Source organism: Numida meleagris, chromosome 7 (genome assembly GCF_002078875.1).
Source record: "Numida meleagris isolate 19003 breed g44 Domestic line chromosome 7, NumMel1.0, whole genome shotgun sequence".
NCBI classification, from domain to species: Eukaryota; Metazoa; Chordata; class Aves; order Galliformes; family Numididae; genus Numida; species Numida meleagris.
Genome location: NC_034415.1, coordinates 27778853 through 27792875, shown reverse-complemented (window position 1 = coordinate 27792875; position 14023 = coordinate 27778853). Strand labels below are relative to the sequence as shown.

Genomic DNA, 14023 nt, shown 5'->3' with positions numbered 1-14023 from the left:
AGTCCATGTTAAATGGATGCTGGAACAGACTTTTTTTTCCCCACGTACTGGGTAAATAGGTGACCGCAATTTCAAGCAAGCAAAAAGAATTCTGACAGTTTCTATTGTCAGGAAAAGAATTCAAGAAAACACATAAATAATGCTGACCTGCCACATCACCGTAGGAGCGCACACACATCCAGCAGAGCAGTTCAGGATAGGTTTCACCTGAGACGAGCCTGCTCGTACACCGAGTAGCAAAACTGTTCCCTCCCCACATAGCTAAACATGCCAACTTTGATTTCTTCTGCTTAAATGACTTATTAGTGATTTAGTTTACACGTAAACTGGTATCTAATAACATAAACATAGACTATAAAAAAAAAATCTGTACTATTCAAAGGAATGGGATAGAAAGGCACGCAGGATGGAGAAATTTGACTTTCGACTTTTTTTTAAGCCACATTGAATGTCACAGACCCTTTACTTTTACTGTGATATAATTATAATATTAATAGTCCCATACATTCACAGTTTCACAAGAATTTGATATGTGCAAAGAAATGCTGAAAACATCAATTTTAGCTCTGACATTTCATTACACTATCAGTACATTACAGCCCCCAGGTTACAGTATAAAAAAATCTATAATGTTATGCATGTTCCAAGGTTGAAAGAGTGGTTAGTTTTTAGAACATTTCATTCAATGAAGCTCTACTTAAAAACCCGGGTTTGGGAGAGACCTTGGGACTCCTACTGCCCAATGGACAGGAAAACAGGAATGCTGGTTTTTGTGGAGTAAGAGCCAACAGCGGCGCCGAGCTTACTTCCTGCACCTGCTGCTATTTCCACTCCTGTCTGAAAAAAGCTCTCCGATTGCTGCTAATATGGCCATTTGATAAAGCCGATAATGAACAGCTAGATGTTCAATTAAGCTGAAGTAATCTCATGACGCTCGGAAATGCTTCTCCCGTAATGTGTACAGCACCGTACCAACAAAGAATAACGATACCTTTACCTTAAAATGTGTGCAACAACTGCGGGCCCGTACCAATCTCCAGCAATTTTTCCAGACTTCTTTCCATATTCTATTAGCTGATGTAAGCCAAAAGCTGCCAGTGGAGAGTCGCCAAACCAAGAAATTATTTTTCTGTGATAAACTTCATTTCTCATTTCATCGTCATCACAGTTTCTCCGTAGTGTTCTCTCCTGATGGTTTGCCAGGATCTTGGGTTCTCTTTCTGCTGTAAGTGATGCTTCAAACGATGCTGTCAGCTTTTTAACTGTGTGGGCCGTCCAGGATTCAGAATCTGAATTTTCAATGTCCAAGGCGTCTGGCCAGACCCAGGCTGCAGGGGGAATTTGAAGCCGCACGTTAGGCTTACTGTTCACTTTTTGGTATCATCAGCAAAGCACCCTCCTTTCTCCCCACAGGTTCTCCAGGCCAACAATATGTACTTCACACAACAAGATGCAAATGGCAGTGCTAAAGCGAAAACAAAGAACTGACATGCAACAAGATTTGCTTTTACTTTCTGCTGGAAGACAGGAGAAAAGAAATACAGCTATCGGAACTCTTGGCTGGCAACTTATGCTGTCTGAGATGGCAGGTCAGGCTGTGTGACCCCACTCAGTTAATGTATCAAAGCCTGACCTGATTACAAGGCACAGAATAGAACAATCTTACATATTTTAAATACATAAATTAGCTATTAAGTACCATCTAAACAGTTTCATTCATGTCAGACAAGATGTTTCAAACGCTGATTTTTATTATTCTGGTTTGTCAGATCCTAAGAAAACAGGCAAAACTGGGGAATTACTTATGTGAAACAAAATGCTGCTTCTTGGTGCAGCGTCAAAGCAGACTGGCAGAAAAATACAGATTCCTTTAGTTCATAAATTTGTCAGTTCTTAGGTTTACCTAGATTACGAGACAAACTCATTTCAGTGTTGAGCACAGTATCTGCAGCGCTCATTTCCAGTGAGAGGTTTCTCTAAGCATGCATCCTCCCCGTCTCATTCCCATTAATAACACAGTGGTGGTTCAGCACATCCAGAGAGCAGTAAAGCTTCCCTTGTCAGATGACTGAGAGTCTCTCCCACAAGTCTGAACAACTGTTTGCAACACAGACGACGGGAGGAAACCTCTAAAACAGCGACCTTACTGTTAGATCAAAAAATATCCTGAAATCTTCAGCGAGCGCCCCAGAGCGCGGAGGGAAGGCTGCTGTGTGCCAGGAAGGAACAAACCCTACGGGTGAGGCACCTTTGCCCAACAAGACACATTTCAGCAAGCTGCTGTTACAGCAGCAAGAGGAATCTTTGCAAATAAATACTGCCGGAGAGCAAGAACTGCAGCCCTCCCGGTAATTCTTGCTGATGTATCCATGTAAAAGTCTAAGAAACAACGAGGAAATGCAGAGAGAATTGCATTTTAATTCCAAAATCTAACTCAGGGCTCCATACTGTCACAAGTACTGCTGCTAATGGCTGTGAGTGCCTGCAATCACTCACTACAGGGCAGTATGAGAGCCACCCTCTGTCACCCTCTTCCCAAATGTCCACCAAATGTGGCCATATCACTGCAGACCCACTGCAATGGAACAGCATTGTGGTCCCTGCCATCCCTGTACCGTGAGCCCCGAATTTAAGCCTGTCTTGAGCACAGCCATTTCAAATAATACTTACTATGGCCTTAACATTTAAAATAAAAACTTATTTACAACATCATTCAGCAATAGCCAGAACCTTCCAAGTAGCAGAGGGACTGCGAGTAATCCAGCTGCTAATGCAGTCAGGTTTTGCTTTGTAACGGAAACTACACCATTAAACTACAAAGAAAACATCTCTGGGAAAAGAGGAGGCAAAAAAAAACTTCATATAAACACTTGAATTTGTTTACAAAGCTACCCAAACCTCATAAAAAGCTTTTGAAAAGATAATTTACCAGCTGTCAGAAAACCAAGCGATGAGAAAAGTAGCCCAGCAAGACCATACACGCTCCATTTTTCTACATATTTGGATTGCCCCAGAAATACTGGCACTCTGGAATCACCGGATCACTTTCCAAATGGGGACTCTTTGGGGACAGTGCAGGGAATTCTTTGTAACCATGGACTTGGAAGACATAAACCTGGGGCTTTTTTATTTTGGGTTACTCCAGAATGAGCCATCACACACTCACACTCACAGGTAGCCCCAGTAAGGTTTTGGTTTGTGTTTTTTTAAATGTATGTATAGAAAAAAAGCTATATTTAAGGGATTTGTGTTCTCTCAGCAGAAGATTTTCAAATATTTTCACATTAGCAGTCAGTGGAAAGGAATAATGTTAATGCACGTTTTATGACTTAATTATCTACAGCAAAAGGAACACTCAGTAAGGCGAGCTGACAGTTCAGAGATGACACTGCCAAGAAAGATGGCTTTGTGATGCAGCTGGCTTGGGACCACGCTCACAGCTTACATCATATTTGCACAGTAAGTACAAAGCATGATCAAAACAGGCTTTCAGAACTATCTGCTACTAACATATTCCTGAGGACCACTGGATAGCTTAGTCAACAACACGCTGTATCCTAACTAATGTGCCTGGGTGGCTTCAGGCCCTTCTCTTGGATCATTCTGACAACAAACAATGGTGAGACAAGGTAGGAACAGTTCTTTGAAAGGATAGACCTGATAGATTATGAAAGAGATTGAGGAAAAGAGGCTGAAAAGACAAGGTGGGTAACTGTGAGAACCAGAAATAGCTCTCTGCAGGACGAGGCTCGGCTTAGAAGAATGGGGCTGGTATGCATGCTTAGCCTTTGAAAGCAGAAAGTGTTCCAAGTCTCCTAAACCTAGTTCTTTCAAACAGCTGTGATTGAAAGAGTAGTCTGAGATAGACGAGGAGGGGAAAAAAAAAAAAGAGAAGTACATGGGGAAAGGGAGGAAATGAGCTAGTGAAAATTTCAACACAAAGAATGATGTATTGAAGTTAGATTAAAATCCTTCTATTAACTCAATATATTAATACTAGAAGAAATTGAATAATGTACAACTTAAAAACTGATAAAAGAACATCACTTTTGCTATAGCCCACAGCTATGGGCTGTGGAACTCATTTCCACATCTTCAGTTCAAGAAACGAGGAAGATTCAAGAGAATTGGACATTTACATGGCTAATAGCAATACACAGGTATGGGATCACAATTTTTTCTTGCATTTCACTTCACAGTTAGCTTCTGTGGAGTTTCCAGTGTTTTTCTTTAACAAACCCCGCTACTTTCTTTTCCAGTAATGGAAGAATAGGTCAGCTAGAGCAATGCTCTGCCACAGTGTAACAATTCTAGTATTAAGGCAAGGAAGCCCAGAACCAAAACTAGCTGGCATTTCAGATTCCAGCTATGCAAAGACTGCCACGCACCCAACAAAACACCCATGCTTAATCATGCCAAGTACAGAGCTCCTCACTCGTAACTGACCTCTCCCAAGGAAATGAAGCATAAGTCCTTGAGCCAACAACATCTGACCGGTTCTGAGCGTGCAGCCCCAGCCACAGTCCGTTGTGAGAGCAGAGCCCTTTATCTGAGGAAATTCTTCTCGGTAAGTCAGCCATATTCTAGAAATGAAATCTTTACGAAACTCCTCAACATTTCCTGAAATCTCCGCGTTGATTTTATCAAAATTGGATCCCTCTGTAGAGAGTTCACCAGATTCTGTAAGGCAAAGCACAGTTTAAGTTACAGGTTGGTACAGGACTTCTGGTACTGGAATGTAAATAAAACATACAACTCTGTAATTAGAAAGACAGGGCAAATGAAGAAAAGGTAACAACTGCTTCAAATACAAGGAGGGAAAATTGCAGGGCAAATATATTAGAAATGTGCTAGTTGAAAAAAAGACTAAGACAGCCAACAGGTGTCAACGAAATTGGTAACTTGCAAGGAAACGAGTGCTCAATTCACCTAAATATAAATGGTCCAAGAGAGGCATTCAGAAAAAAAAATTATTTGAAAACTGCATTCTAGAAAATGATAATGAAGGGTTTGGTGTCACTCTTCATATGAGAATTGTCACTATTTCATTCATGCATTTTTTAGGAAATCCCTATTTGATAGGTAAATGAAGAAAATTACAGGGCTACTGTTTACAGAAGGAACAAGACTTCAGAGCAAAATGCAGACAAAACAGGTTAGGATGGGTTGCATTAGTGGCGGTGTTCAACATACTTAAATTCAATTTTTCTAAGCTTTTGTCATTCACATTTTGAATTCAGCAATTGTTAGTGAAGGTCCTTTGAGAGGATTAAAAATATACGCCCAGAGTTCTTGCCAAGTAAGGCTGGAATGCGTTATGTGATGTCTACATACCATCAGATTTGAAGTGGTAACATTTTCCCAGCAGAAAGACTGGAGAGTTTCTACTGAAGTAAGTTTTTGTTTTCAATACCCAACCTGAAAAAAATGCAGAACAAATACAAATCTGTGACTGAATTATTCCAAAAAGACATTTCTAATAGCACTTGATTAAGCCAAAGGTAAGCCCCAAAAGAGGAGAATGGAGTAAATGCACTAAAATTGGGTTTCACTTCCATAAATAACAAAAAAACTTAATACTACAAAACACAGGTAAGTGTTCTCTCCTAAGGTGTTATCCATGTATGAACACTTGAATGCTTCTGTACAGAAATCATCACGATACAGAGGTGCTAAAGCTGAGTTCAAGTTGCTTTGTCTCAACTGGAAACTCATACTGTGCTTTGATTTGGTGAGGTTTCCATCCTCGACAATAATATACAATAGGCTCTACATGTGACCAATGAAAATGCAAGAATATTAACTTTCCTGTAGTATTAACTAAACGTGCTTCATCAGAAAATTACATTGCTTGTTCATGCAGGAAAAATTCCATTCATTCCAACGGAGATGGCATTTTCCCAAACGCCGTTTCACTTACTGTATTTCATGTTGTTCCATGCTGACATAAACTTTGATTTTATCTTTTCCACTTCATCTGTCCCTGTGGCATCCATATTGAAATTCCAGAGAAAAAGCCATCGCTGTCTTGCAAGACATTAAATTCTGCTACTGTAAAAACAAAACCATAAATGTGTCCATTGGCACAGAGAACACAGGGCGTACATAGCAGCACCGCCCCCACGCACATGACCAGAGACAGCAATAAAGTTGCTGAGAAGCAATCACGTGTTCCATGAATAAATAATAACATTTAATTCCAAACATACACTAATAAAATTACCATACAAAGCTAAATAAAATATAATGTTCTCCAGCAATTCTCTATTGCACAACAAACTGATCTAGGGCATATAAGCTGTGCTAGCGTATGAGTACACTCATTCCAGTTTGGAGTGCAATGAAGAGCTGTATTTCACAGAACAGAAGAGACACTATTCTTTTCTGCTGAAAAGAATACAGTATGTTGTTCTGATAGCAAAGATTCGGGGCACCAATAAGCATACCTTGGCTTGAAAAACTGCATTACCTTTAGATTTCCAGTCAAGAATTTACTAAGCCAAGGTGTACGTATGTTGGAGAAACTGAGTAAGAACAAGATGTTCTGCTGTACGTGTACACAGCAGAAAATAGTTACCAACCACGTGTGCAGTGACAAAATTCTGAGCAGAATGAACTTGTCAGAAGATGAGCAGAATACTGTCATCAAACCTGTGGTTAGTTCACATCCCTCCTAAATACCACCTGCAGTGCAAAAAGGCTCTCTGCTGACTGGATCATGTTTTCTTGCAGCAGTTCAGCTCTATTACAAAAATGAGAGAGGTAAAATGGTGCTAAAAGGCACTGCCATGCAGATCATTTTTGTAGAGGAGTGCTTATAAATTGTGTAAAAGGAAGTGCACGTTTACTGACTCTGAATTGCTGAATGGAATACACTGATGCTATACATACCCTCCTTACTTTAGAGACTTTGGGACTGTATCTACTTTTCAGGTATTCTCCACTGAACCGGGATCAAAAGCAGATGAAGACAAAAGCATTGTTACTTCTCTCCACTGTGAGCACATGTTCAGTAAGTAAAACTTAACTGCTGATGACATAATTCCTAATGCTGGTATCTCTTGGTGAAGAGAAGGTGAAGATATTGGGGTGCCAATGTCTTCAGAGCCTGAAGGTACCTATGTGAATGCACCGTTCTGAGAAGTGCAGGTAGGGCATGGAACACAACAGCTGCCCAAGCCTTCTCTAACATGCTGTTTCCTATTCTATTCTATTATTTTATAAACATTCATCAACGAATTTTTGACCAAACAAGAGTCAATACAAGCACACAAACATGGGGGAAGACTGATGGTTTTCTGCTCTTGAGAAGTAACAACTGGCGAAACCCTACTCCGATTAGCCTTGAATTAAGCTGGGTTTTTGTAGGGGAATGAAGATGGTTAAAGGTTGTGTTTTGATTTGTCACCTCCCCCATCCCCCTCTTTTTTCCTTTAGGGAAGAAAAGGAAAGACTGCACAGATGAGCGGTGCTGACTAGCTGGCCAAACTGGTGAGAGTAACGTCTGCAGGAGGTGTGCTTCCTCCACTCTGTCCTCGTCGATCAGAGATGGGCTTTGTGTATAGAGACCAGTGGTGCCATAAAAGCCAAGAACTGTAAAAGCTCCCTCTGGCTAAAATTAGGAATGGAACAAACTCTACTGTTCCTAAAAGGGCTGAAGGAAAAATGATGAAATGAGAAAGAAGCTCATTTTCCTTTAAAGACAATTTTCCTTTAAAGACAATGTGCTGTCATCTCTGCACATCTTTCTTCCAGCCCGTTACAGTTCTTCCCTGGTGTTACGCTAAAGACGTGAAAAGGATTTCAAAGAAAAATGCTAACGCAAAACCAGACAAATCCGTTCTGCTCGAAAAGTACAGGGCCCTCCCTTTAGTGCAAGAACTTCAGTGTAAGAGTTCCACTGAAACAAAAGGGATGGTATCAGGAGCATGTGGCCGTGAGCAGGGATCCGAGCCCACCGGGCACAGTGCAAACCCTGTCGCAAATCCAAAGCTGATGGTTTATACCGAAGCTGCCTCACGCAGAAGTTATGTGGGATGCACACGATGAGTGCGATGCTGCTTCAGGGAGCGAAGCCCCGTCCTCGTGGGCTGCTGCTCCCCGCTCTGTGGGGGGGTGTCGGCAGCAAAGTGCCCGTTCGCTGGGTTCTTCCCCGTAGCTACTGCCAGCCCAGCGGCCCAAAAGCTGAACTGAAGGGTGAGCGGCGTCTAAACGGGACTACATCGTTTATTAATTGAATGATGACCGCCCTCATTTTTTTCCAATCCGTACAGAAAAGGAATTTGTGCAACAACAGCGCGATTCACGCGGAGAGCGACCAAGGAAAGGCCAGGAGGCCGCTCTGAGCTGCTCTCCAGCTGTAAGCGCATCAAGGCAGCCCGCGGTGACATTTTGTAACGGACACGTGAAGCAAAACAGCGCGTAGCCGCGTTCTGTCACCTCCTGCGCTAGAGATGCCACATGTCACCCGCTCGGGACCTCCCCGCACCGCCCCTCACGGCGGGGCCGTTCCCAGCCGGGCCGAGCCTTAGTGCCGGCACCGCGCAGCCCCGGCCCGCCCCGCGCTCCCCGCTGCCCTCGGGCCCGGGCCCCGCCTGCGGGTACGCGCGGGAGCGGCCGCCGCACCGCCGCCGCCATTACGTTTAACTTCGCCGCCCCTCACCTGCCCGCCGTCGGCTTTCTCCCCGCACCGGCGCCTCATGGAGCGCTGCGGGGCCGTTAACGCTTCCCCACGCGCGCTGCCGCCGCGCCGCGGCCCTTCGCGGCCGCCGTACCGGGGGGCGGAGCAGCAGCCGGCACCGCGACCTTCTACTGAGCCACCGCCCCGGCTGACGGGCGGGATGGGGTTTGCCGCTTACCGCGCGGGGAGCCCCCGTGGCGCAGCCGGCCGAGGAGCGGCCTCCCGGTGCTCAGCCGTGAGGGAACCGCGGTGGACTACAGCTCCCAGCAGGCGCTACGGCGGCGGGCGGCTGGGCCGGTGGCGCCTCCGCGCGGGGCATGCCGGGAGCTGTAGTCCAGAGGTAGGAGGGCTGGGCTACGGGCGAGCCCTGGGAAGGCGGGCGCAGGGCGGGAGGCGGGAAGCGGGAAGCGGGAAGCGAGGCGCTTCACAGCCCCTCACACACCCCGTGGGAGAGCGCCGCAGCAAAATGGCTCCAAAGTCCCCACGTTCTCTGAGGGGTCGATGGGATTGAATTCTCCAGCTGAAACTGAAGTGTATGCTAACACTGTTAACGCTTCTAATTGCCTTTTAAAGTTTGTGTTCTGAAAGTACGTAAGAGGAATCACGCCTCTCAATTTCCTGAGAGGAGCAACCTGCTGAGCAATTGGTTGTGGTCTTTCATGAAGTCAGATGTCCATCAGTCTGTCTTCAGCCGCTTAAAAATAATCACTGGGTGTTTCCCTCCCCCAACACCAAACAAACAAAAACACCAAAAGAAACAATAACAAAGAACTGCAGGATGCGGCTTAAGTTTCATATCCCATAGAATGTGGGCTATATATCCCCTAGAGTAACAGTGTCCCTGTGCTCCCCGTGTGTTTGGGACTCGGGCAGCACACCTTTGAGTTCATGAGGAAAAATGCACGTTTTTTTTCCATGTTGTGATTTGACTGCCTTCTGCTGGCCGGAGGCCATCGAGCTGTGCTTATGTATTTGTTACAATCAGCACATTGTGGCGCCCGATCTAAAGTTAACCTTCAGTGCCAACAACAGGTATTTAATGCTGGCTATTTTTTTAAGTACTGCCACATGGATCGGGTCCATAAGCACAAAAGGTCTTGGGTATTCATGTGCAAAGCAGAAGACAAACCTTGTTTCGAGGATGTAGCTATTGGGTTGGAGCTGGGATGTAGGAGCTCAGCGCTCTGCTCTCTCCTGCCCTTCAGCTCACCGCTGCGCTCCCATAAATCAGCAATCCCAGTCCTTTGGGGGAATCCTTCAAGCTCCAGCAGCGAGCACCTCCACACAGCAGCTGTTGCTGTTCCTTCTCAAAACCAGAAAGGAGCGGTGATGCAGGGAAAGTTGCACTCGCTCCCTGCATGTATTCCAAGCAAAGATAAAGATTTAAAAGTAAAACACATTTGCTGTTTGTATTAAACCCGTGAAAGACTGTCCCTGCAGTCCGGGTAATCTGTCAGTGCAAAAGGAGACAGGCCTCCCGCCTTCCGAATGTTATGACCTGTTTTAGAAATAACAGTTCTTTAAAGTTTCGTCTTTGCTTATATTTTCAAAGACAAAGATGAATGTGTGTGTCTGTTGGTGTATGGTCTCGAATACTGAGAGCTCAGTAGCTCACATGGCTTGGATTTGGGTAAATATTGAACAAAGAATTATTCAGTTGATCAAATGAAATGACTATTCCCTTGCCTGAAATTAGTTGCCTGCACCTTCCTGCTCTGAAATTTAATAACCATGCCCTGATTTGATAGGCCACACAATATGCCATCTGGATATACATTGTAAATCCCTCAGGCAATCAGGTTATGAGAATGAAGATATTTATTTTCTGCTTTCTGCATCAGTCGGATCATGCAAAACAAAGCTTTGATTGCAAAATAATTCCACAGGCAACCATAAATAACTATCTGTAAAGAGAGTTTTCTTCACCTTGACTAATTCCTTTTCTGTAGGAAAGATTTGCAGAAGGAGTGGGAGAGAACGTATTGCATTCAACAGAATTCTAACAAGCATCACATAGTTTACACTTGCAACATTTTAATACCATAAAGGCTGCACAAACCATCTTTGAGCTCTATTTGTGCTCAATTAATATGGTATGAGTAATGAAATATTTTAAATCTGTGATTATGGAAAATTTAATTTGTCTTTCCTTTTTTTTTAGTAGGTAAGCGAAACAGGTAACAGAAAGAGGCAACGTCAAAAGGACTAAGGATTAGAGAAGATGCTCTCTGCTTTATGGATGTTTGAGATACCATGGTAACACAACTTCTACGCACTGCAGAATGGTAAGGTAGCACCAAATTGCTGGGCAGTTAGGGGAATGAAGATGCTTCTGTATCTGCAGCTAGTCTGCTAGTTCACCTCTGGGCTCTGAGCATTCATCAATAATATGCAATATGTTTAGAAAAGTCCATTAAGTATTTGGCCAAGAGTGTGCTGTTTACAGAACAGCCGTTTGTGTGCTTTGTAAACAGTGCAGACCTTAGGTCAAGCAGCTGGAAAGAAAAGAATTTTTCCTCATTTATTTTTAGTTTAATTTCCTAGGGAAATAAACCAGTTCTGATCTGTTTCCCTCTGGAAAATTTTAAGACCACTCTGCAATTTAATCAGGTTTGCAGAACCTTGGAAATACTAAATACCTCCAGTTTTTGTGGAAATAGCTGCTGAAGTAGAAAGAGACCCTGTGATAGGATAAAGGGAGAACACTGCAATCCAGGCTGTGTTAATTCTGCTGCTCGCAGAACTCCTTGTTAGAATAGTTCACTCCAAGGTTACTCCCACTCATTCAAGAGCAGAAAACCTCAGACACGCCTGCACCAGGGTTGTTTGCTCATAGCAACACTACTGGAAATAGAATGGTAAGATAAAGAATGCAGAGCTTTGTAAAGACTAGAAGTATTTTTAATTAAAATAGAACAGCTGTGATAAGTATTTTGTTTCTGAAGCAAACCTGTTACTGTAGAATGTCACGGGTTTCCCAAAGAAACTGGAATCTTCAAGGTTAATGGTTAATGCAAGCACACAGCAAAACAACAAAGAAACGTGTGCTCTTAAGGAAACCTTTCAGGGAGCAAAGGATTCTCCCATGTTGCTTTCCCACCTGTATGCACAGACTTTGTGACTACGCTGTTGGCCCAGTCTTTTTCCAGACAAGCCACCTTTGTACCAAAGTGTCAGCCTGCTCACATGTGCCTGGTATGTCAGTCTGCCTGTGGAATGGAAGCAATTGTGGCAGCGATATGCATGCCATCCTTGAGGCACTTCTCCAAGATGAAAGGGACAAACTGAGCATGGCCCCTGCAGAGATTGCAGTTTAGGTATTTGCCTGCACAGATTTTGCCAGTGTGATTCTGCTCATACCACTCACTCCATCCAAAAACAGATTTTCTTATCCTATCCGAGGATGAGGCTAGGGAAGAGCACCAGTGCCTGGAACTGCTGTTCCCAAGAAAGGAAGTGTGATCCTCCAGTGGGTCAGGCTCACAGGCTGGGAAATTTTGCTCTAGGCAGGAGACTGTTTTATGCACAGCTGTTTTGCTCCACGCAGTAGTTGACATGATTTGAATTCAGTACCCAGAACTGCAGCGTATTGCTCTTGCTGCGCGTAACTCTTGTGATCTTCTGATGACAGCAAGGAAGAACATTGTTCCCTTTAAAACTGATCCTTGAAACACTGTACATGGGGCACCTTGGCTCCATTAGCTTTTGCTGTGCCTGACTTGAGCTGTCTATAAAAGAAATAGCATGGACGTGAGGGATGTGGGGAAGGCTGCAGGCACTCCGGCAGTCCTCACTCCTTTGCTCTGTTATCTTCAGTTTCCCATTCACCCAGCAGAATTGGGGCACTGGGCAAACAAGGGTGCTCTTTCTTGCTCTGAGAACACCAACATCTTCACTCTTGCCACCTGTCTTGAAGTGATAATCATGCACGTATAGTTTGCTCATGTGTAGTTCCTTAACTTCAAAGAAATCACTTTCAAAAGAGGGGCAGAGATTTGACCCTAATTAATTAAATTTGTTTCACTTAGCTGCCAGTAGATGGCTCTCTGAATTTACAGACCCTTGTTTACTGCTTTGTTTATTGACTTCTGCTGGACACATTTGCAGTGGAAAATGTTTCCAATGTTTTTGTTTTGAGGAAGTTTACGTAAGAAGAACAAGGAAGCAATGGCTGAGTAAATGGACTGCTAACAAACAAGGCACGGGATCAGTTTGCTTTTTGCAAAATATTCTGGCTGCAGGATGAAAGATTTTTCTCGTGTATAACCTAATTTAGGAGTTATCACACTCAATGAGTTACACCTGTGTTCAGAACATGCATTTACCAAATTTCATTATCACCAAGTAAAATTCATTCTCAATAAAAAAAAAAAATCAAAACAAAACAAATTAGTCACTTATTTTAAAGGATGCATGTGGTTTATGGACAGGAATGCTTCTGAACTTACCGCAGTGCTTCTTCACTCACACCTCTTCAGTGTGAGGGAGAGAAGGGCAGATGTTTCACAGATACATGTGTTTGTAGAGCACCATGTCTAGGCTATGAGCTTTAGACAGGTAGTTGCTCAGCCCCCGGCACAGCTCACAGATGTAGACTCAACTGTTTGTTCCTTGCCTTTTCATTACAAGGTTTATTAGAGAAGAGTAAATGGTGACTTTCACAGTGGCAGTCCATGTTATGATAACTTGTTGCGCTTCCCCCCGAGCCCCCACATCAGCAGGGTAACTAGAAAGGGAATGCAACAGCTACAGTGGAAACTCATCAACTTCCACAATGTCCCTCCCCTCTCAATTCCACATATGCTCTGTCCTGCTGAAGTATTAATGCACCCAGGAGAAGTGAGCATCACTCCCCAGCTCCTCACTGACAAGTGTGCTTACCTGGAGCAGCAGATGCCTTACTGGTGGCTGTAGATGGGCCAACTCCTTTGGGATGTAGTAATGTCTTTCCAAGGCAGATTCGTCCCATCTTTGGAATCACGTGCCTCCTTTCTGCTTTCTAAAACATGGTTAAAAATTACAGTGTGTTGAGGCAGCGACTATTCAGTGTCCTCATAGTGTTGATGTCAAGTTCCAGGCTTTAAATTAGTTACTGGGGATATGTAACCTCTATCCAAACATTAAATTACATTGGGCCGATGGGAAGTACCAGTTGTAGTGTACACGTCCCTCCACTGAAGTTAGTCTTGATTCACCTTCATCCTCATTCTGAGATACCAGTTGCCCTTGAGAGCAGTGCATATGCACAAACAACTTTATGAAAAATCAGCAGCCTAACCCTCCAAATACATTATCCATCGCATGCAATTTCACCCTAATTAGAAGGAAACTGTTCTGTTTTCT

At 43.7% G+C, this 14023-nt stretch overlaps 1 protein-coding gene and 1 long non-coding RNA gene across 5 annotated transcripts in view; one reads left to right on the top strand and one right to left on the bottom strand.

Annotated features, from left to right (window-relative positions):
- ATG4C (autophagy related 4C cysteine peptidase) overlaps positions 1–8997 on the bottom strand; it is a 27801-nt gene extending 18804 nt beyond the window's left edge. The window contains exons 1-5 of one of the 4 annotated variants that reach the window (XM_021405186.1): positions 8859–8997; positions 5921–6051; positions 5335–5418; positions 4447–4680; positions 998–1328 (exon numbers count right to left, since the gene is read on the bottom strand). In XM_021405186.1, the coding sequence (XP_021260861.1) occupies positions 998–1328; positions 4447–4680; positions 5335–5418; positions 5921–5996 (725 nt within the window). In that variant the 5' untranslated portion in view covers positions 5997–6051; positions 8859–8997. Of the gene's footprint in view, positions 1–997; positions 1329–4446; positions 4681–5334; positions 5419–5920; positions 6052–8662; positions 8836–8858 lie in introns of those variants that run through there. The other 3 variants (XM_021405187.1, XM_021405185.1, XM_021405188.1) reach the window with 3 other exon arrangements.
- On the top strand, positions 8901–14023 carry LOC110402769. Its single transcript, XR_002441293.1, has 3 exons — positions 8901–9020; positions 10842–10965; positions 12819–14023. It is a non-coding gene; the product is annotated as an uncharacterized LOC110402769 (long non-coding RNA).